General features: G+C 38.0%; 1 protein-coding gene across 3 annotated transcripts in view; it reads right to left on the bottom strand.

Moving 5' to 3' along the window:
• Positions 1–22,906, bottom strand: part of KYNU (kynureninase) — a 57,720-nt gene that overhangs the window by 3,791 nt on the left and 31,023 nt on the right. For 2 of the 3 annotated variants that reach the window (XM_062637719.1, XM_062637720.1), the window contains exons 9-12: positions 20,233–20,331; positions 19,404–19,477; positions 3,900–3,952; positions 2,552–2,637 (exon numbers count right to left, since the gene is read on the bottom strand). In XM_062637719.1, coding sequence (XP_062493703.1) covers positions 2,552–2,637; positions 3,900–3,952; positions 19,404–19,477; positions 20,233–20,331 — 312 coding nt within the window. The remainder of the gene's footprint in view (positions 1–2,551; positions 2,638–3,899; positions 3,953–19,403; positions 19,478–20,232; positions 20,332–22,906) is intronic. The other variant, XM_062637721.1, reaches the window with a different exon arrangement.

Raw genomic sequence — 22,906 nt, 5'->3', positions numbered from 1 at the left:
ATAAAGGAAAATGTGACCCTGGAAACAATTTACTCCTCTCTTCCTGAAGCCCTCCCTTTTCTTGTTCCCAGGCAAGTAGCTTCAGAGAATAATGACAAGATACAGACATGCAAGCACCCAATAGTCACTTTGAATCACATTCTGGCACATAAATGTAATATCGCTGCTCAGGGACAGTTATAACTCCACTGACTGCAGCTGCAAAAGGTGGAGGTCCTGTATGAAAATCCATGATCTTCACTCTCAAGAAATCAGTTCTCCACACTGAAGGAGCAACACTTTTAAGACTACTTATATCATAACCTGGAAGAGAGTATAAGGAGGTAACTGAGAAATCCTACTCAAAATACAACAAAGTCTGCTTTCCAGCAGCACCTGGAAATCACTTTCTTTTTAGAATATCTCAACTATTATTTCATGATTCTATCACAACCACCAGATGCTGCACAAAAACAAAAGTTCCTACATGTGTTTCTGTGAAACAAAATATGGCTTCTGTAACATAGTCTTTGCATTGAGACAGTGCAGATATGGAAATGAATGTGACAGAGATCAAAGCCATCAGCAGTCATCACTTGCACAGGCCAATAAAAATCTAAAGGTACTTCCCTCACCACACAGGCAGGCAGAACTTACATGCAAGCTTCAGGGTGTTACTAGAGGTAGAATGGAGACCTGCCTCCCATTCCTCTGGGCTTTGCAGCAGTACGAGAGATGGCTCTCAGCTACATGCAAAAATCTGTTTCCTCAGGCTTTGTGCAAGGAATATTTGGCCTCCTGGGTGAAATTTTTGGAAAAGGTCTTTTAAATGTGGCTGTGGAGCACTCCCCTTTTTTCCATAAAAGGGAGAAGCTACTGCCATAACAGTCATTTTAAGCATTACTGAGGAATAACGTCCATTAACACTTGCAGTTTTCATTGTTTCCATTGGAAACACTGCCTTCTGCTTAATGTGTCCCAGTGAAGGTGGCATGCAATTTCACTAGCCATCTCTTGCCAGACATGAAAAGTATTTTGTTTCCCACTGTATTAGAGCAGTTAGCGCTGGGAAATCCTGGCTGTGCCAAAACGTAATGCAGGCATAGAAAGGGGAGGCGATGGAAACTGCTCAGCCCTCATTGTTTGAGGCTCCCTGCAGTGGGCTAAATGACATCAACCCACACAAACTGGAGTAGTGACAATCTGGGTCATAGCAGAATAGCTTGCAGTTTATCTCTAAGGTCACATAAAGTTTAAAAAATTATATTGGATGTTTAAGGGCTAAGAAAATAAATTACCAGGCAGAACAAGCAGCACTGCTGTGTCCTTTGCAGTACTTCAGCATTGCATGTAAGATGAGAGAGCACAACTGGCAATTTTCTGGTTATGTTTGATGACAATATTCTTCTTTTCAGTAAATAAAGAAGAGGAACATACAGAGTATGGACATTGTTCTTTGATCCAGCATCAGCTTTGCCATTACACTAGCATTAATGGAATGCTAGCAGACATAAATTTATTCCATTTATGTTGGTGGCAAAACCTTGCTTTCCAAGACTAGCTTGAAAAGCAGCCTTGGCAAAATTTTAATATAGTAACATATGTAGCATATAGTAGGAAAAGCTTTGTAAAACCATCCTTTTTAGACACAAAGACGTGTCCTGCATTTGATGGGTGAATCATCCATAAGAGAAATGTTGCTACATCTTCATAGGAAATGCAGCACGATACAAGGTGTTTGGAGAACAGCTGCGTGCCTTCAAACAGGGCTGAACTGTCCTCTCTAAGGCTGACCAGATGACTTTCAGCCCATTGGTGACACCTTCCTAGAAAGGAAGGGATTAGCTCTATATGGCAGTACTGCCCTTTCCACAGATTCATCTAGAGATGGGTCAGTGGTGGGGCTCTGCTCCTTTGGCCACCAGAAAACTAATGACAAGATGAAAGAAAAACAGTTTGGAGCTATACCACACATACGAATTACTATTTTAGGAAGTATCCACAGGCAGTTTCTGCCTTTTCTATTTGTAATCAAAAGGACTACAGCAGAGGACAGGCTCCCTGAGCCCCAGTTCAATTTAGGCTCCAGGACACTCAGTGGCCACGTCTGTTTTCTTTCATAAAGGAGCTGTCTGTTTTGCTCAGGGAAATATATGTAAAACCACCTCTGAATGCAACTTTTCAGAGTTGTGATTCTTTCATCAGAAAATCTTGAACAGCATCCTTCACATGAGTTGCATTGAGGCAAGCTCTGAGTATCTATGGGAAAAGCTGCTGTTTGTACTGAACCACTAAAAGCTGGGAGAAACACAGCGCTAGCAGTCAGACTTGGAGGTGAAAACCTCGAGTATACTGGGTTCAACAACACATTTTGCTAGAACAGTGAAGAGATGAGCATATTTATTAAAGGCCTTGATCTCTCAGGTTGCAGGGTTGTTTTGTTTGCTTTTCACACCATCACCCCTTTTTTAACTCTTTTGACAACTTTTTTAAGCAAGACAATAATACACTTAACGTCCATTTAACATTTTAATGCTCTTACATTCAGGCTCAAAGTAAAGCAACCACTTACCTCTAAACCAGCTTGCAGAGCACATACCAGTAAAATTGGAGGATTTGATAACCGAAATCCATTAATTCCTTCACTTACTTTTAATTCTGGAAAATGAATAACTTTTATTAGTGGTTTTGACTACTTCTTTTTAACGGATTGGACCTTATCTTGAAGTCCCTCCTCATGCAATAAAATATTTCACTAATGTGGCCTGTAGGAATCAGTCGTTAAAAGGAAATAGCAATCTATTCACAGCTAATACTTTTAACTTCCAGAGAAGCTCAATTTTATCCAGCAGAAGACCTCATTAGCAGCTTCACGGAAACTAGAGAACTGCAATTAATTTGCTTAAATGGTGTGTGTTAAGACCACCTTTGCACTGAATCTCTTTTAACACTGGCACAAGCCAAAGAAATTCCAAGTCAGCAGAGGCATGCTCATGTGGAGCTTTATTGCATGAGCAGGGAATCATGTTCCTTAATTTTATTAAACTGACGAGACACATGGGAGACTGCATATCAACTAAGTGTAGCTTCAGGCCACAGAGAGAAGTTGCACAGACTTTAAACTGTGAAATTTCACAAAATCTATTTAATAAATTTATAAAGCCTCACTGTAAGTTCTGTGTCACCATTTATATTTTATGCTCCAGCACCAGAACAAGAGGATGCTGTGGAGGAAAGGTTTTTCATGCACAACAGACTGGCTAATTTTATAATGATTACTGCTCAACTTCACCCCTATAAATTGCCCATGGAAATAAAGAAATATTTTTCTTCTTCTAACAGTATTTCAATGCAATTTGTGCCTCCTACTGGCTTTTCAAAGTGCCACTTTTGCATTTGGTCAGAAAACAAAGAGCAGATTGAGGCTATTAGAGTGGTGTTCTCCGGCCAAAATCATATCAGTCTTGTTACACGTCTTTTGCTAGTTCAGGGAATTTGGAGATGTTGAAACTTTAGTAGTATTTCATGACTATATCAGGTTGACTTACCTTTATTTACATAATTTCTCATTAATTCCAGTGGAACTAATCCTAAAGTAAGATCCTCACTCCTCAGAGACTTATGAGTTTAATTCACTGAGATACTTTGAAGGTTTCATCCATATTCTATATCTGCTTTTTGAAGGTATTTCAGCAAAATGTCTAGAAGCAGACAGTCAGACTCAAATTTTTCCCAACATTTATTTTGATAACTTCATTGCATTACATATTTGGAATGAGTTTAGTTTAATACCTTTAACATAAGGTCATGCATAAGGAAATACAAGGTTTTATCCTTTCTACTCAAACGACTGTAAAATGAAACTGGTTGTTTATAAATACATCAAATACAAATCAAATTGAAAGTGTAAAAGTACATACTGTTTTCCATGAGGAACCGTGTTTTGAAGTCATGACCCCACCAGCCAATTAGCCTAAGATTTTGTAAAGAAAGAAAATTAATAGCCATTTTGGTATAATATCTTTTAGTTTAGCTATGAGAGTTAAGAAATATAGAAGAAACATATGCATTCCTAATAATACATTGTATTTCTAAAAATGCAATAAATTCTATAAATAGCTAGCACTAAAAACTTAATATTACTATTTGAGAATTTCTTTTTAACTACTAATGATAAAATACAGTACATCTTTCAATTAACTATTAATTTCTAACAATACCCATTTTGCCTGAATTCATTTCACAAAACAAAAAATAGAACAGAAATATTTCCACTGTTTTGTTCCAAAGCATTAAATTCAAATCCCCTCCTTAAACTTAGTTTCATCATTATTAAAAGCTAAATGGTGTTATAAAATCTAACTTAAGGAGTTAGTGATGGCCAGCAGACAGTCAGCAGGGCTTCAGAAGAAGGATTGTGCAGGCATTGCCTGTTCCTTACTGCAAGACGGCAGTCTGAATTCTGAGTAAACTTGTCTTCTCCTGAACTGAACTTACTATTCAAAAATATCAATTTTTTTAAGATCACCTCCAGAAAAAAATAATTAAAGGTTAATAACGTTGAAAATCTTTTATCCAAACTTGTACATTAAGATGACACTACACTATTAACTCATACTTATGGAAAAATATGGTCAAGGACATAGCTATAGTTTCAGTTCAGTATAGAAACAGTTTTCCAAAGCAGCTGGACGCACTGGATCAGCTAGTGCCCAAGGCACTGCAGATGAAGTCAATATTACAAAAATCAAAGAAACTTTCGTCAATACCCTTGGGTTCTCTACTCCTTAACTCAGTACACGGCAATATCGGTGACTAATAATGTCAGTACCATTTGAAATTTCCAGTGTGTAAATGCTATTATGCTATTAAGAAATCACAACCACAGACTCCTTCCTGACCTTCTAATGTCTTCAGGACTGGACATATTGGACACAATTTCTTCCAAGACTTCACTTTGGTTTCTCTATGCCAGGTAGCAAGAGTTGTTAGGAGTGAAGCCTGGCAAGTGTCCAAAATTTGCAATAGTAAAAAAAAAAAAAAAAAAAAAAAAACCTGTAAGTAAAACTCACAGTAGATTAGCCTTCCTGGAAGTAAATAAAGAGGAAAGTCATTGCCCGTCTAAAGCAGGAGCACTTCTTTGCAGTATGCTCAAAAGCGCTTAGTTGTGCAGAATTAGGACCACATTTGAGTTTAAAACTTGTTATATGAATACTGCATAGTATAAAACAAAGTACTTACTATTCCTGTATAACATCAGTTTTATGTTTACTTCTATGAAAGGCTCTGGGCTGCATCCAAACATAGTGCATACAGAAAAAAACATGCTTTTTTTCTTTGTTGCGGCATGTTTTTATTATTTTAAGATCCATGAAAATTAATAGTGCAATATATATTCATTTCAAATAAGATATTATATTGCCAAAATGAATATACCTCAAGTATAACGCAGTTTCTGACTATGTGAATTAGTTACTGATTCTTTGAATCATAAAAGATATTCCAGGTACTTAATATGAACTGTATATCTACCTAAATATTGTATATGACTACATCATACTGCTAATTTTAATGACACATACAGTCCATGAATTCCAAAATTTTAAAACCAGAAAAATTCCATGGGAAATATAACATTTGGACTATTACACTATAGCAAGGAGGAAACAAAAATTCTATTTGGAATACATCATAAAGACAAAATAAACATCAACCACAATATTACCCAGATAGAGCCTGATGAAAAAAAATGCTGGGTGCATTTTGAATGCTCAAAACTTGCTAACTCTGAAGCTGGCTTACAAACAGATTTCTGCTGTGGCAACACATTTCCAACATGGAAACTGAAATTTCAGAACTTTTCCAAAATGACAGAATGAAGGTTTTTGGTTTGGTTTGTTGTTTTTTTTTTTGTTTTTTAATAAAAAACAGTTTTAGCTGTCTTGTCCTTTCCTATCATAACCTTGACAATTTGCTTTTTCTCCTTCTTCCCTGTCTCCCACATCCCTTTTTGGTTGCTCTAGAACTTCAGAAATGTCACTACAGGTTATCAACTTTGAGACAGCTCTGGTCCTACACTCTTGGTGATCTAATGGTCCATATAAATGTCACATTATTTGACATTGATGTTGACAGGTTTCGAAGTGTAGAAATTAACAAGAAACAGTAATTTGCTCTTTGCAATTTTCTGTGAAAGTTTTGAAATTAAGGTTGTCACTGCTATGCCAAATTTTAACCTGTTGTGATAGGAAATAGCTAAGGTATTAAACTCCAAACATAACACTTTATAAATGCTCACTAAAAACAATAAGCAATAAAATTGCACATTAAGATACTGCAATAAAGTTTCTTATTAAAGAGTTATTACTCTGCATGCAAAATGAGTATTTTGAAATGCAGTCACCATTTTGACTATTCCTGCTCCAAAAATGAAGGCACCAAGATCCAAACTGATTCTGAATTCCAAACCATAATCTTTGCAAAATACATAATGTGGAAGGCTCTGAAAATCCTTATATGATGTGCTTCTGTTTAAAAAAACCCTTAAACTTGTTAGTAACAGGACTCTAAAATTACATCCTTTACACTGCAGATAAAACCCATTTTGTGAAGTGTGCTAAAAATCAGTGTCTGGGAAAAGAAAGGTCTAATTTTGCAAATGTTCCGGTACAAACCTTTAAGAATAATCACAGAATCATAAAACGGATTGGGTTCTCTAAGTAACCTTAGAGATCACCTTAGAGATCACCTAGTTCCACCCCCCCTGCCAGGGGCAGGGACACATTCCACTAGACCATGATGCTCTAAGTTCCATCCACCCTGGCCTTGAACACTTCCAGGGATGGGGCATCCATAGCTTCTCTGGACAACCTGTCCCAGTACCTCACCACCCTTACAGGGAAGAGCTTCTTCCTAATATCTAATCTAAATCTACCCTCTTTCATCTTAAAACCATTCCCCCTTTGTCCTACCACTACATGCCCTTCTTAAAAAGTCCCTCTCTAGATTTCGTTTAGGCCCCCTTTAGGTATTGGAAGACTGTATTAAGATCTACCCAGAGCCTTTTCTTCTCCAAGCTGAACAAGCCCAACTCTTTCAGCCTGTCTTCATAGAAGAGGTTCTTTAGCCCTCTGGTCATCTTTGTGTCCCTTCTCCAGACTCAGTCCAGCAGGTCCACATCCCTCTTTTGCTGGGAGCCCCAGCACTGAATGCAGTACTTCAGGTATGGTCTCATGAGAGTGGACTAGAGAAGAAGAATCACATCCTTTGACCTGCTGGTCACACTCCATGTGATGCAGCCCAGGATACTGTTGGCTTTCTGGGCTGCGAGCACACACTGCCAGCTCATGTTGAGCTTCTCATCAGTCAACACCCCCAAGTCCTTCTCTACCCAGCCTGTAGTGTTTGGGATTGCCTTGATCCAAGTGCAGAACTTTGCACTTGGTCTTGCTGAACTTCATGAGGTTCTCACAAGCCCCCCTCTCAAGACTCTCAAGGTCCCTCTGGACAGCATCCCTTCTCTCCAGTGTGTTGACAACACCACAGAGGTTTGTGTCATCAGCAAACTTGCTGAGGGTGCACTCGATCCCACTGTCCATGTTGCTGACAAAGATGCTGAACAGCAATGGTCCCAGTACTGACCCCTGGGGGACACCACTCATTAAGGGTCTCCACTTGGATATTGAGTCATTGACCACAATTCTGAGTGCAACCATCCAGCCAATTCCTTATCCACTGAGTGGCCCATCTGTCAAATCCACGTCTCTTCAATTTAGAGACAAGGATGCCATTTAGAACAGCGTCAGATGCCTTGCACAATTATGTTAGTTGCTCTTCCCTTATCTTCAAATGCCATGGTCCCAATGTAGAAGGCCACCAAATTTGTTAGGCATGATTTGCCCTTAGTGAAGACACACTGGTTGTCACCAATCACCTCCTTATTGTCCATGTGCTTTAGTATGGTTTCTAGAAGGATCTGCTGCATGATCTTGCTGGTCACGGGGATAAGACCGACTGGCCGGTAGTTCCCCAGGTCTTCCTTTTTTTTTTTCTTTTTAAAAACAGGGGTTATATTTCCCCTTTTCCAGTCAGCAGTTCCCTTTCCTTCAGTTCACTGGACTGTCAAAACTTTTCAAATATGACATATAATGACTTGGCAGCTCCATCCACCAGTTCCCTCAGGACCCACAGATGTATTTCACCTGGTCCCATTGACTTGTGCACCTTAATGTTTTACTGGTCACTGCCTTTTATGTGTAATTGCACCCAAACTGTGCTCTTGTCTTGTTATAACACATAGTTGATCAAAAGGGTTTTCTGAGCAATGGGCAGCTTGTGGTGTGTGTGCGGATGGTATCCTGCTGCCAGTCCCAGGTACCTGCAGCCTCCCAAGGCTGCTCAGCAGAGGTGCTCATGACACATCCCAGTAACCAAACTCATATGAACAGTTGTATCACCCACTCAAAGCCACCTTAGTCTCACCCGCATTTACAAATGGCTCTCCACAAACTCTGAGCACAGACCTGATCCTCAGACTCAACAGCTGGGGCATAGTCTTTGCATTCTACTCTGCATTAATTTTATTGCAGTTTTCTAATTGCAGCTTTTATATGTTTTAATTTTGCTTTTATTGCATTAATTTTATTGTAAGCACAAGCATCTTTGGATTCAATACCAAAATTCAGAATAAACGTAAGAACAACACAGCCCTAAAGAAATGAGGAAAAAAAAAATACTCATCGCTTTACATAGCATATTTTTGGCTCACTGACTAGAGTGTGAGGAGTTTCAATTATTTTCTTTGCTATCACAGACCTGTCTGATCATGGATGAGCCGTTTAGTCTTCCCATGCCTCAAACCCTCATCTCTAGAAACGCTGCTCAGTACTGCCCTCTTCTGTGAGCGGTGAGAATATATTTGTTAAAATGGTTTTATGTACTTACATAAGGACCATGTAAGAATGGAGAAAAAAGATTGACATGGAGTATCTTACACTGGATTTTCTTAAACGCAGATAGGGAAAGGGATTTGGAGGTAATGGATGATGCCACTGTTTTTTTTTCCCTTCCTCTCAGACTTTCCCTGAATTATCCTCTCAGGCTCAAAAGTAGTTTCCAGTGTTACACTTTTGTTGCATTCAGAAATGAGTATTTTTCTTGATCCATGTCACCTAACTGGCACTTAGGTTGAGGAAAAAAAAACTTAAAAAACAAACCCAAACAATATTTCTATCACTTAATTCTACGTGGTATTTTACAGCTGAAGCCCAAGTGGGTGAAAAATGTTATTTCACTGCAACGCCATCCCTTCCATTCTGGCAACAACATCAAGGTCCTACTCTGATGCAGGGTTCCCCTGCCGACAGCATGCTGTAAGGGAGAAAAAGATTTCAAACCATATTTGGTGTGGTGATGAGGGGTCTGCTTCATCAAAACAAAGAATGATTGAAAAGTGACCCCCAGATTCATCACTGAAATGCAGAATTTAAAGATTTTTTAACCCTCCTGTGTAGGAGAAATTCTTCATATACTGTGAAGCTGTCAGTAACAGTATACTTAAGAGCATATGGATATATATATGGGCTAGGATTCACATGGGGGATTAAGGCAGTTAGTAGCTAGCCCCTGTTAGACTAGCAGTATTTGGAAACCTAATTCTCACTGTCTCCTTCAGAAAACCTTGTCAAGATTGCCAGGAGCGATATTTAAAGTCTTCTTTTTTATTTTTTTCCCCTCCCTTATGTCTATTTCGATATTCTTTATCCCAAATTGTAGGATTGGACTTCTTTCATTAAGCTCTTCTGTGCAATGTCTTTTCTTAATTTTAAGTAAGATCTGTTGTTAGAATTTGAAAAGTTTTTGAAGCCCAGGTAATTATTAGCCTCAGACTTCTGTAGTTTTGGACTTGTACATCCTCTGATGCTTTCTTTACCCTTTTAATCTCATTACAGATGTTTCTTAATTATTAAGCATATGTGACTTGTAAGCAATACCATACATTATTAATTGACAAGTCTTTTAGAACTCAGTAGAAAAAAAAATCAAAATTCCTTAATGTGAAAGTAGTAACTTTTCATATTTAATATCAATGAGGCTTTACTTTTTGTCAAAAGACTAAAGTCATAAGATTGTATTAGGGGCTAATAACATGACAGTTTTCTTCTGTGAATTAACTTGCTTTTTCAATACCATCTAAACAGAGATGAGTTTTATTCTCTGAGGCTTGTCTTGGTTAAAAAATAGCTAACTTCACTTTCTGCCTAGCAGCAAGTTTAAAAAGCAAATACCAAAATCCTGAAAAACAGTTTCATAATCTAAACAATGACACTTACTTAACTATGCAACTGTGATGGGTGAAATTAAGGAAACTCTATATTTGAGTAATCATGCTTTTTCCAAAAGTAGCTGGGCAGCTCCTGGAGCTTCACTGTTTTCCAAGGTGAAAAATTTAACACAACTGTTGCCACAATTAAAGGGACTCTTGGGTGAAAAGCTGAGGCTGGTCGGCCAATCAAGTGCAAGGTGATTTACAGCTGATAGGTATTTGAAGATAAAGGGTACACACACTCTTCTTGAATTGATTTTTTCCTTGTTAGTCTTTTAGACTCAACACGAGTGGGAATACACCAATTTCAACATGTCCCTCCATATTACCCCTCCAGGTCAAAACAAAAGGAGATTGAGTTCACTTTTGTAGCAGGAAACAAGTTTCTGTGATGAGGGCATGAGAAAGAGAAATGGCTGCAATGCTGTGAATCCAATCAGGGCCCCTTGGATTTACAGAGCTCTCTGCCAAACCTCCAAGGCTCTTGCAATAAGGGATGATAATTTCATTCGCCATGATCAGGCAAAAGAAAGGTATGATCAAGCAGCAAACAAAATTGGAGCCTAAATTAAATCCCAGGAAAAGATATCACAAAAAAACAACCCCTCTAAGGCTAATGAAGTTGAATTAAAAACTGTTAAATCAGCTTACTAACAACTACTATCATAAAGTGCTCATAGATCACTTTCAGTAGCCAAATATCAGATATATGAAAAGAAGGAATACAGCCAACATATGTTGGAACATTTAGTAAGGGGAAATAAAATATTCTGCCTAACACTAAAAATTAAAAATCAAGCAGGGAGCCAATTTACTCATAGAGATATTAATAAAGTTCTCAGTGATTTTTCTAAAGTACTGAATAGTTTCCAATTATATTATAGTGATAAAAAGGCATATTACATTCTTAAAGAAATCAGTATTTTTTTCTAGGCTGTTTCAAATAGATTAAATTAAACACGAATCAAAAGCAACAATCCCTCCTAGAGCTACTGTTAAATGTGAATTCTGACATAAAGGAGACTTGAATAGTATTGATTCCTGTGATGCATTTACTGAACTATACAGTTTCCTCAATACCTTGAATGAATCTTTGAGGGGATGATATCCAGATAGATTTCTAAATAATATATGTATCCGACTGAACTATAATATAAAATTTTTAGATATGAGACGTTGCTTTTCCTTGGATCTTTGTTGTTTTCTAATATGGTAATCACAGTATTAATGCAAGACTTTGTCATACTAGGATATTTATTAGTTCAAATGTAAGGATTATGACCTCTGCTTTTTCCTGAAACATGAAGCAACCCACCCTAGATTTGGTTTGATTCATAGAAAGTAAGAAAAGTGGGAATCTGAAGTAGGAAAAGTGAAAAATTATCAAATACTAAAAGTGAGTCAACATATAGTAGGAAATCCCAAATGCAAAATTGCATTCGTTCCAGTACATTTCTGCACAGAAGCAGGCAAGCTCTCAGTGGAAACAGCAGAAGATTTACTTGATGGGTTTTGTTGAAAATAATAATTTTCCCCCCCCATAAGAAAGAAAGGTTCTTTTAGGTAGATATAGAAATGTACAGATTAAGACATAAGCATAAGAGGGAAGATAATTACTCTCTTTGTGACCTATTAAAAAGTTAGGCAAAGAATGTCTTCTTTCCATTTTGTTAGAGGTTTGTGACACCAGCTTGAGCACTGCATCTCTGCAAGTTCATTCAGAAGGAAACTAACTCACTGCCTCCTTTTACTGGGAGAAATCAAGACACAGCAAAGTGCTTTCAAAACCGCCTGTCTCAAGGTGAAGAACAGAGACGCAAAGGGAAAGCAGTTAACACCATGTGTCCTTTGATGTGGGGGGGGGGGGAATCACAGAAACCATACAGGCTCTGAGGAGAGCCCCAGGATCTCTTCCTTGCTAGTTAAAGGGGATGCAAGAGTTGCCCCCAGGCTACATTTACCTTTCCATCAGGCTAAGCCTGCTGTGTTCCTTTTACGGGTTCAAACAATTGTGTCTTACACCATATGATGAGAAAAGCTAGAGGTGGCAGATGGAAAACTACATCCTCAAGGAACACAGCCACATCCCTCTCATTTCCAAGGCTGGGATTGGAAAAGGGCCATGGCAGAGCAAACTAAATGGTGTATGTCCCATCAGTGTGTTGCAGAAGGAGACGCATCAGAAATTTGATTCTACTGAGAATTAATATGTAAACTCACTAATCTAGTGAATAATTACTGAAGAATGAATACCATTAAACCTTACTGCAAGAATTTGACCAGCCTCCACCTTATAAGAAGAATTATCTAAAAAAAAAAAAAAAAAAAATTTGTGACAAGCATTATGCCTTCTGTTTGTTTTGGTGTGTGTGATGTCCCCCCTTCCCCTTTTTTTCTCCCTATTTCTCAATTTCTCTGTTTTTAAAAAGAAGGATAACTAAAATCTACCAATCAATTTAGCTATAATGAAATGTCATTAGCTATAATGAATGACATTTCTGCATATTGTTGGTGGGGTTTTGGACAAAAGGAAGAACAAGTCCAGCAAAGATTTAAATATACATAAAATCTGTTCCCCAAATATCTGTAACCCATGCTATAAATGAAAAACAGCAATCAGTCCACCACCATGCTTTTCAAAAACACTACTTTATGTTTGAGAAATTTTACAGGAACCATGTCACTGCTTTTTCTACATGCTTAATTTTAAGGTTTGACTTTTCAAAACTAAGAGTGTCTAGGTAGCATGGGAGTACACACAGGGCACAGGGAATGTGAACAGCACATTACTTTCATACTCACACCACCTATCCTATAGATGATGCAGAGCTGATACATGGCACATTTACTTGAGTGTTGTCCTGTGGGTTTACAAAGAGACATATAGCTCCTCCCTCAAACACCTTAAAATCTTAACAGGGCAAAGATGACAAATCAGGGGAAGACTTTCAGAGATGAAAGAATTAGATTATTTATAACAAGAAAAGAAACAAGATTGCTTGAAGATACAGTTTACTTACAAGGGAGGATTTAAAGGAAGATGGAAAGAAAATGCTTGACAGAACAAGGAGACAAGCATGGGAGTCACATAGAAGGAGGTACAGAGCTGAAGAAATGAGAATGGGAACAGATGATGTGAGTGCACATTAATCTCTCTCTTTTTTTCCTCACAGAGACTCACTCCAAAGCTAAAAAAATGCTCTTGGATATTTGCCATTCAGTTTTCAATCCAGGAACACAGCCCTTCAGGCCCATCATGGGTCTAGATTGGCCTAATAAATCACTTGTCCCAAGACAATGCAATTAAGCCTAATTAGCCAATGCCTTGATTCCTAAACAGTCTCTTCACAAGGGAGATTTTAACTTTTGGTTTCTAAATTAGCTCAAGGAACTAAATTGGTCCCACCTCCTTGGCAAAGAAGCAGTTTGTTTCTACCTCAGTATGGGATACTTTATGTACTCAGGAACACAAGTTGTGTTCCACGAATAGCTTATCCATACATTAATCCACACTTTGAGTCCATTAGGACCAATGACACGCCCTTCTGGAAACAGCAGCATGTACACTTCCACTTGTGATCACTGACTTTCCATCTTGCTACGTTCAGTGCTGCTCCCTGGAAGTCTCCACCTTGCTCCTTCAGATGTCTTTCTTGGCTGGGCCAAGGTGCTCTGTTCTGCTAAAACTTTCAGTAGTGCTGAGATACTGACCCTTGAATCTACCAGTTCTGAGTGAGAATTCGACCATCTTAGCCTGTTATTCCTGGAAGCATTTTAAACAAGATCCAATAGAACAAATATAAAACAACCTACCCAATCTTTTTATGACTGTCCTTTGCTCCCAACTCACATTGCTCCAAAGCTACACTTTCAGCAATTTCATAGAAGATTCACTTATTTAGTCTGGGGATTATGTAGCTCTAATTCAGAAAAGAATAATGTGGTGTCTCATCATAGAACTAAAGAAAAACTCAGCTGGATCTACCAGCCCTGGAAGGGGTTGAGCAACCTCTCACAAATCAGTTACTAGGCAGAGAGGGTCTGCACTGGAGCAGGGTGGGGACCCAAAGCACCTGGCAAAAATGGGAAGGGGAAGATGTATGGAACTGGAATAGCATATTTTTGTTTATCTCATGCCAGAGTAAAAGTTCACATGCCAAAAATCAATCCTGGTCTCTATAAAGAAGTTGCGAGAAACCATTTGTTATCTGGCATTTTCATTGGAATCAAGACACCAAAAAGGAAAGTTATCTAAGAGGATTGATATCTCACCTGTGTCTATGAAGAAAATGTCGGAAGATACCTTGTGTTTCTCAGAGCTAATTTGAATTAGTTACCTTTTTGTTTCTTGTTCTTTGATACTTTTTTTTATCCTATAGTAAAAGCAGACATGCTCTTTGGACATCGGCTGCTTTCTGCACATACAGCATTTCTGCACATCACACAAACATTGAATTTTTAAACTCTACCTGGTTCTAGTGTATGCTAAAGTTAAGTCTTGATAAATCCTTTAATTTTAAACACTAGACTGTGTACAATTTTCATTTAATCCTCTGCCAAGGCTTATCTATTATTCTGCTGACTGCTTTACATACATTTATTTCCCTTTCATCTTTTTAAATTCTGCTTTATTTCTTACAGGGGTTTGACTAGGACTTTTTTTTCTTCTCTTATCTCAGGACTTTGCATGCTTGTCCCCTCCCGTCCCTTATCCCATGTTGACAGCACAGTTGAACTCAACGCACATTTACAACTGCAAATACTCTGTTGTGAACAACTGACTTCTGTAGCTACTACCCTAGGTACTCACAAACATCCACATTTCATTATAGCTAAACTGATTGGTAGATGTTAGTTATCCTTCTTTTTATAAATAGAGAAACTGAGAAATGAGGAGAAAAAAGGGGGAAAGGGGGACACCACTGTCATGGTTTAAACCCAGCAGGCAATTCAGCCATAGAGGCCTTACACACTTCCCTCCCTTCCTCCCCCCACTCCTGGAGGAATGAGGAGGAGAATCGAAAGAATGCAATTCCCACGGGTTGAGATAAGAACAGTCCAGTAACTAAGGTATAACACAAACCACTGCTGCTACCACCAATAATAATAATGATAAGGGAAATAACAAGGGAAGAGAATACAACCGCTCACTACCCACGGACCGATACCCAGCCCAACCCCAGCAGTGATCTAGTCCTTCTGTGTAACTGCCCCCAGTTCTACATCCTGGGTATGACATGCTGTGGTATGGAATACTTCTTTGGTTACTTTGGGTCAGGTGTCCTGCCTCTGCTTCCTCCCGGCTTCCCCTCCTCCCTGGCAGAGCATGAGGATGAGAAAGTCCTTGGTCAGGCTAAACATGACTTAGCAACAACTAAAAACATCAGTGTTATCAGTGCTGTTCCCAGGCCAAAAGTCAAAACCACAGCACTGCACTAACTACTAAGAAGGAAAAAAATGACTGTTACTGCTCAACCCAGGACAACCACACACATCAAAACAAACAAAGAAACAAACAGACAAAACCCCACATAACTGCATTCTGTGGAATCTTGGTGGCACAGGCTTAGACTGCACTGACTGAACAGTTTCAGTAGTGTTTCATAACTCTGCTCTGTCCAGGTCTTTTTTTATCTGAAACCTTCTCATAAAGAAATCACTCTAGCACAATTAGCTAGAAATATATTGCATTGTGATATATAGAGCAGGTATTAGAAAAGGTATTTGAGTATTAAAACAGACTCCAAAGGAGGTGAGATCATGAGAGAATAAGGATATATTGGACGCATATATGCCAGACTGATTCAGTCTTACTGCTCTAGGAAGAAATGGGACTAACAAAGAACTATTCAACATTCTTGGGTGCAGATGTTAATTAGGTTGGTCACACCATATAACTTTTAGACCCATAGCCCTTCCAGTGAATTAGAGAACTATCCCTAGCGTGCTGCTTTTGGCTGGGATAGAGTTAATTTTCTTTATAGTAGCTGGTATGAGATAATTATTATGCGCAATGGAGCCCTGTTTTCTTGGAGATGGCTGATCACCTGCCTGCCCATGGGAAGTGGTGAATGGATTCCTTATTTTGTTTGCTTATGCATGCATGGCTTTTGATTGACCTTATGATGACCTTTATCTCAACCCATGAGTTTTTACACTTTCACCATTCCTATTCTTTCTCACATCCTACTGCAGGGGAGTGAGTGAGCAGCTATGTCGGGCTTAGCTGCTGGCTGGAGTTAAACCATGACATGCAGCTAAGCCAGAGAGTGCATGTTGGTCTTTTCAGTGTCACAAAATGAGTTTGTATTGCCCATAACCTCCCTCTGCAAGCCATTAGACTGAAGGATCAAACCTTGCTTTTAGGCATAAATCATTTCCCAAGTTAGTGAATTACCAACTTTTTTGGCTCTTGTGGGAAGCTTGCACATCCATTAAGAAGAAGAGCAGGACTGGTATTTCCTTTTGTCTCCTGGGACATGGTATAGTATTACTGAATAATACCAGGTTTGAGTTGTTTAAGTTTGCAGTTAGACTGCCACAACCTCTTCAGACTCAAAATACAAAGCAGTTTTGGCATGGCCCTCAGTACCCGGGGGTAAGGCTATTAAATTAATCACTTTTTATCCAGTTACGTTTAAAAAAATAGCAGCTACAAATAAGTGTTTTGTTGTCCAGGGAGCAGGCTCAGGATTGAGGAGCAACTGGAGAGGAATCCAGTTTTTGAAACTAGGCATATCTACAATGTGAATGCCTATTTCCTTACACTGCTCTTACTATGAAGCCCCTGGGCATAAATAAGAGCATTCTCATAAAAATAAGTAATTTAAAATAAAATACATACGCGACTTTGGTGATGGGCTTGGGGGTTGAAATTAGAATTTCGGGTTGAGTTGTTTAGTTTTCAATAAGCACCCAAGTCATTTTTGCCCCAGACTCAGTCAGTAGCAGGTAAAGGCACTTGGCAAATGTCCTGGGTCTGCCACTCTGATTAAGATTAGAACATATGTTTTTTTATTGGCATACAATACATTAGTTTGCTATGAAAATAGCTACCTATAAAAATATGAAGGATGAGATAAATTAAAGAAATCTATATAGGTGGGTAAAGTGATTTGCAGAATATTGCCTATGAGTTAAAAACATTATTTCAGAGAGTTTAAATGACAAAATGGTTTCAGATGGATTGGAATTTAATTAGCCACTTGTGTGGGCTGAGATGCAAAGAAACGTGTTTGATGCTTTTGATTTAGAATGAAGTCATCTGGCCACTGGGTGTCATCCTTGATTCAGATGACAGCCAAAGACTTTTTAGATGCAACATAAAACCTGCAACTTCAGAGCAGTTAAATTTCACTCTATTTGATTGTACAACATACAGCAAATTGCTCTGCATTTAAATCAGCTATAAAATTGAATACTTTGACACAGACAAATTCTCCTTTGTCTCGCTGCCTTATTTGGAGACCTGAAACAGCTAGTTGATGCATAAAGAAAGAAAAGTAATGCATATTTACTACAAACAATTTGATGAATGATTATCAAATCTCAGGAAATATGGAAAAAAAGAAAATAAATAATGCAAAGAGTCTATGCAGGAAGTTTGGAATCATATCCTTAATTGGGCCCCAGGCTAAAAACCCTGTTTCATATGGGCAACTATTTAAGACATTCAGCATCCAGATTCAGTGCACAATTTAATGGCTGTGTATGAAGAAGCTGATACAGGAATAACTAATTTAAGCTCTTACCTACAGTACCCTCACAAAAGTTGCAAAATTTCATCAGGGAGTCAAAAAAACTCAGAGTCCTTGAGATTTTCTTCATACTTCCTATTGCTGTTCTGTGATTTCTAGCTGGCCCACATTGTTTCACTGCTCAGCAATCTTCCCCATCCCCACAACCAGGACCCAGAGGTGTGGACATAGGAGCAATGCCCACACCTGGCAAAAAGGGAAGCAGGAAAAGAAAAAAACCAAATCAAACCCCCAAAAACCAACACAAACAAACAAAATCCACAATGCCTTTCCAGAAGAAGTATCCAGATATTTGAAATATTTTGCCAGTGTTCACATACGAGGATCAAATCAGTTTACAACAGATCATATGTCATCGTAATGAGTTTTCTGGTATGGGTGACTAAGAAGAACTTATCAGCATTATTTCATTATCTCCTGGGAGTCTAGACAGTCTGAAACCAGCACACAGTATAGTGAAGTTTTTCATTGTAATATTATTTCTCTCTGAAACCTGATTTAGTTTGCTTTCTTCAAGGTAAAATAAAAGTAAGGGCCAGCAATTTCTTCAAGCATTATAGCCAGAAAGAAATGTTTATATTTGTCAGTGCATTAGAAGCATTAATCCTACTGTTCTTCATATATATATGTAAAATGTAGTCATATAACATTTTAAATAAGGGGGGGGGGGTGTTAATGCAACTAACCTCAGCTGACAGCACAGCTTTTCACGGATTATGCAGTCTTTGAGAACACATATCTCTATGTAATGCTTCCTAGCTTTACCAGTGGATACAATTTTAATATAAGCATGCCAGTATTAAAGAGCTATTAGACACACAGTTGAAATTGTCTTCGATTTTGTTCACCAGGAAAAGACTTCCATAATTTTTAAAAATCCATTTTTAAAAGAAGATGTTAAATATTCTCTTTACATTAAACAGTCTCATAGGCGTGATTTAGGTTACTTGGGTTTCGTATTATAAGCATTCTCATTTATACTTAGGTTAGAGCTGTTAGCAGACTTCAAGAAGGAAATGCATTTAAGATGTGAACATGTACCTTAACAACTTCAAAATTTACTGAAATTAACATAAAACAACCCATCTGAGGTAACAGTCAGATAAATTATCTAAGCTTGTACTACTCTTTTCATTACTAGAATAAGTCAGTAAAAAATATTACTTCAATGACATTTTTTGAAACAGGAAATTTCTTCTTTGTATGTATACATATCTGCATACCCACATAGATACAATTAAGAACCTTTACACCTTTTCACTTTTAAATCTGAACTCAAAGGGAAGTCATTTTTCCATTTGAACTTCACAACATCTTTTATTTGGGTATAGAAAAGTACTTACACTGGTTTAATACTTCGGGAATGCTTCTCATGAATGTAGGCACCAGCAATGCCACCTGCTCCAGAATTTAAATACTGCAAAGAAAAAACATGTACACTCTTCATGCTCATTATCTGTAAAGTATAGCTTTACTTCCCTCATCCTGCTTTATAAAACAGACCAATTTTAACAATTCTAGTGTTTTTTAACTGGAGATCTTCGCATTTGTCTCAAAGTGCTGATGTACATAAAAGCAGATATATTTTTTCAGATTAGTCCTAAAAATATCTTTCTTGGCTTACGTATGATAGTTGAAGTCTAACAGACAAAAGGTTAGAAAATTGAAGTATGGCTGAAACAGTCCCATGCCAAAACGCATATAGCAGTCATCAAACAATTCATCTGACTGTGTCTGTTGGTTCTTAAACTCAGGAGAAGTCAAAAGAACTAAACATACCTTGTTTTATCATCTGAAATTAAGTTTAGACAAGAGTATTCTCTTATTTAAGGACTATTTAACAAAAGCTTATAGCCACAAGACTTTCTCTGCATGACAAATAAAAGAAATGCCCCTGATACTGTGACTGAAGACCAGAGTGTGCTTCAGAGCAGATGTTTAACCACCACTAGCATCCATCTCACATCCACAAGACCTTTCAGGTCGTTGATACTGTTACCTTTTGGACATCTCATAACAAAGTCAGTTTCCATGTCCCCAGTGGGACTGGTTCAAACATGTATCCAAGTCTTGATTAACAGCTAAGGTGCAGTTCTTATTCATCTGACCTGTTTGCTGACCCATCATAAGTGACATTATGGAAAATAGGCTCAAACAGTGAATCTATTTTACCTTGTAGGAGCACCAGCATGCAAAGTCTACTCCCCAGTCATGCAAATGAAGCTCTACATTCCCAACAGCATGAGCCAGGTCAAATCCAACAAAGCAGCCCTGCAGAAAAGAGATTAGTAATATGCTACTTATCAAGATAATCATCACTATAGAAATATTTTGAAAAAAACATCTTTAGAGCTTTACTTGCTCCCTATAAAGTCCCATCTGTTTTGCATTATTACTAGAAACAAGTTTTCTATACCATAGGTATCTGTAGAAACCATGAACTGTTTAGAGGGCTTATATTCAGGAATGATTGGATGTGGTTTAGAGTCCTAAGTCTTTTCTCATGCAGTAAAGTGAAATCACTTGAAATAAGTATTCAGAACAATTTCAGCCTGTTGTATGGCATGACAAGCTCTAGGCAGAGACAAAATACTAATGATGTCAATATTCATGAACAATTACATTCTACTATGTACTTATACTTAAAGACTCCCTGGTATTTAAACTGTGAGGATCTTGCTCTTTGGGAATCCAAATAGGTAAGATGCAAAACATTGACCTTAAACATTTCTGTACTTTTCCCTAAAAGGTTACATAATATTCTGTCATTTCTCTGAAAACTGTTGTATTTGTCACGACCACAATTTGCATAGGGCACTGGGGAGAAAAAAAAATAAATATATATATATATATATATATATATGTGGTCGCTATATATATATATATACACATAAAAGGACCACAGATGTACCTCAAAAAGTAGCAGTTTTGTACACAAAAAACCACTGGATGGCAGTATTTTTAAACTAAAAAGTTCTGTCAAGCTTTGCTATTTATTTAAGCACAGGAAAATAAAATTGCCTTTTGTGCCAGGACTACAAATTAAATGCTATTTTGCATTTTGCTTTTAAAACACAAACAGCTTGCTTGCAAGCAGCATGGCAGGACTAAGAGTGAGAGCACAGACTGCAGAAAAATTCATGTCCAATAATAAACCAGAGGATTTTAAGAATCTCTTGCTGTTTCTTGCACAAAGGGAGCCTTAGCTAAATTATTTAATCAGTTCTTTTGTATATTTAATCTTCTGTATAAACTAGATAACAATTTGAATGAAACAGCATTTTAAAAAGATATGACACACTAATTCTAATGGAGGTATTGGTGAAGTTATCAGCTTGAGAAGTCACTCCAAAATGATGGGAAGAAAACTCACTGCCATGGCAGTTTCATGATCTAAACATTGGAATCAAAGTTCCAATAAATAGCCCAGCTTTCACATCCTTGGTGGCTTGTCTTCATAGGGACACACACACAAGTGAGTTAAGACAAATCAACTAAATGGTGAAGCTAATGCAGAGAAGCTGAAGCACTGAATGCTCATGGGAATGCTCTTAGAGATAAAATAGCCTTGGTTCTGCTACAGCAAACTAAAGACAATCTGCGAGAGAACAAGAAGATTTTGTAGGCTTTTAAGGAATTAACTTCAAAATTTCAGTTGACTGGATTTAAACATTTACAGGTATTAGTTTTATCTGTAAACTCAACATGCACAAACTTTCTTGGGCACTGACACTGGCTGGAGTAGACCAGCTTGCACCCACACCGTGGGCTTATAGCCCTCAAACAGGAGGGCCAACAACATACCACCATCTTCTTGAACCTCTTTAACTTCTCCCCAGCACTTTGAAATTGGTTGGTAAGTCTTCCTGGACACTATTTAACTTACTAATAAAGCTTAGCCTGAAAATCTGGGTTCATTGCTGCCAGGTTTCCTGCATCATCTCAGAAACACTTGTACCATTTCATTCAAGTCATCATCTGTAAGTTGGGTCGTGCTGGCTTGCTTTCCCTGGTAGGTGTCTGGCACTAAAGTCACACAAACAGCAAATGTTTAGCCACACAGATTGCATGGAAAAAGTAAAACAAACTAAAACAGCTCTCCCTGCACAAGCCACGCAGAACAAGGACTGCGTGGGAGTTTTGCTTCCCCAGACTAAGGGGAAAACAGAGCTTTCCATCTGCTCTGGGCAAAGAGGAGGACATGTGTTCTCCCCTGCATTTTCCGTTTTATTCTAACATCTAAAAGTCATTTCTGCAAAGTGTCTGGGTAGCTGCTGATAACCAGCAGGTAACAACTCAGCATGGACAATGACATTTGGAGAGCAGGAGAGAAATGACAGTTTCAGACCAGCAAAGCTGGGACATTTACAGACAGGAAAAGAAATTAAGATGAAGGATCTTAAAGCTCTTCCTACCAGGACTCAAGAGATTAAAATACTTTACATATGGTACAGAGTCAGTGGAAAGTACAATATAACTTATGAAATGAAAATTGTATTTGAAAGGTAGAGTCTCCTAAAAGTCAGCCATTTCTCCACTTGTAGAAGAATAAAATGACTCAACCCCTTCCATTCTCTAGAGCAAGCTCAGAAGAATGAAACAAGGCAAACTGTTACACCCTCTTCAGCCTGCTGATGAGTCTCTTGCACAATACATAGTAATTTTGATTTATCTGAGAGACCTAAGATAGAAAAATAGCCTGAGGTAATTTTTCAAGCTTAATTTAGTTCATTTAATATTTAATGACTTAATGAAGCTGTCTATGTGCAGAGCTTTCACTCTGGGAGGAATCTTAATGTACGCAGAGAATTTAGGAAATTGGCTTAAAAAATGTAAAAGGAAATCA

Source organism: Pezoporus occidentalis, unplaced genomic scaffold (genome assembly GCF_034315485.1).
Source record: "Pezoporus occidentalis ecotype Australia unplaced genomic scaffold, CSIRO_AGI_Poc_V1 ctg54, whole genome shotgun sequence".
NCBI classification, from domain to species: Eukaryota; Metazoa; Chordata; class Aves; order Psittaciformes; family Psittacidae; genus Pezoporus; species Pezoporus occidentalis.
The sequence above is the reverse complement of the archived record's forward strand: the minus strand, read 5'-3'. Positions and strand labels throughout refer to the sequence as shown.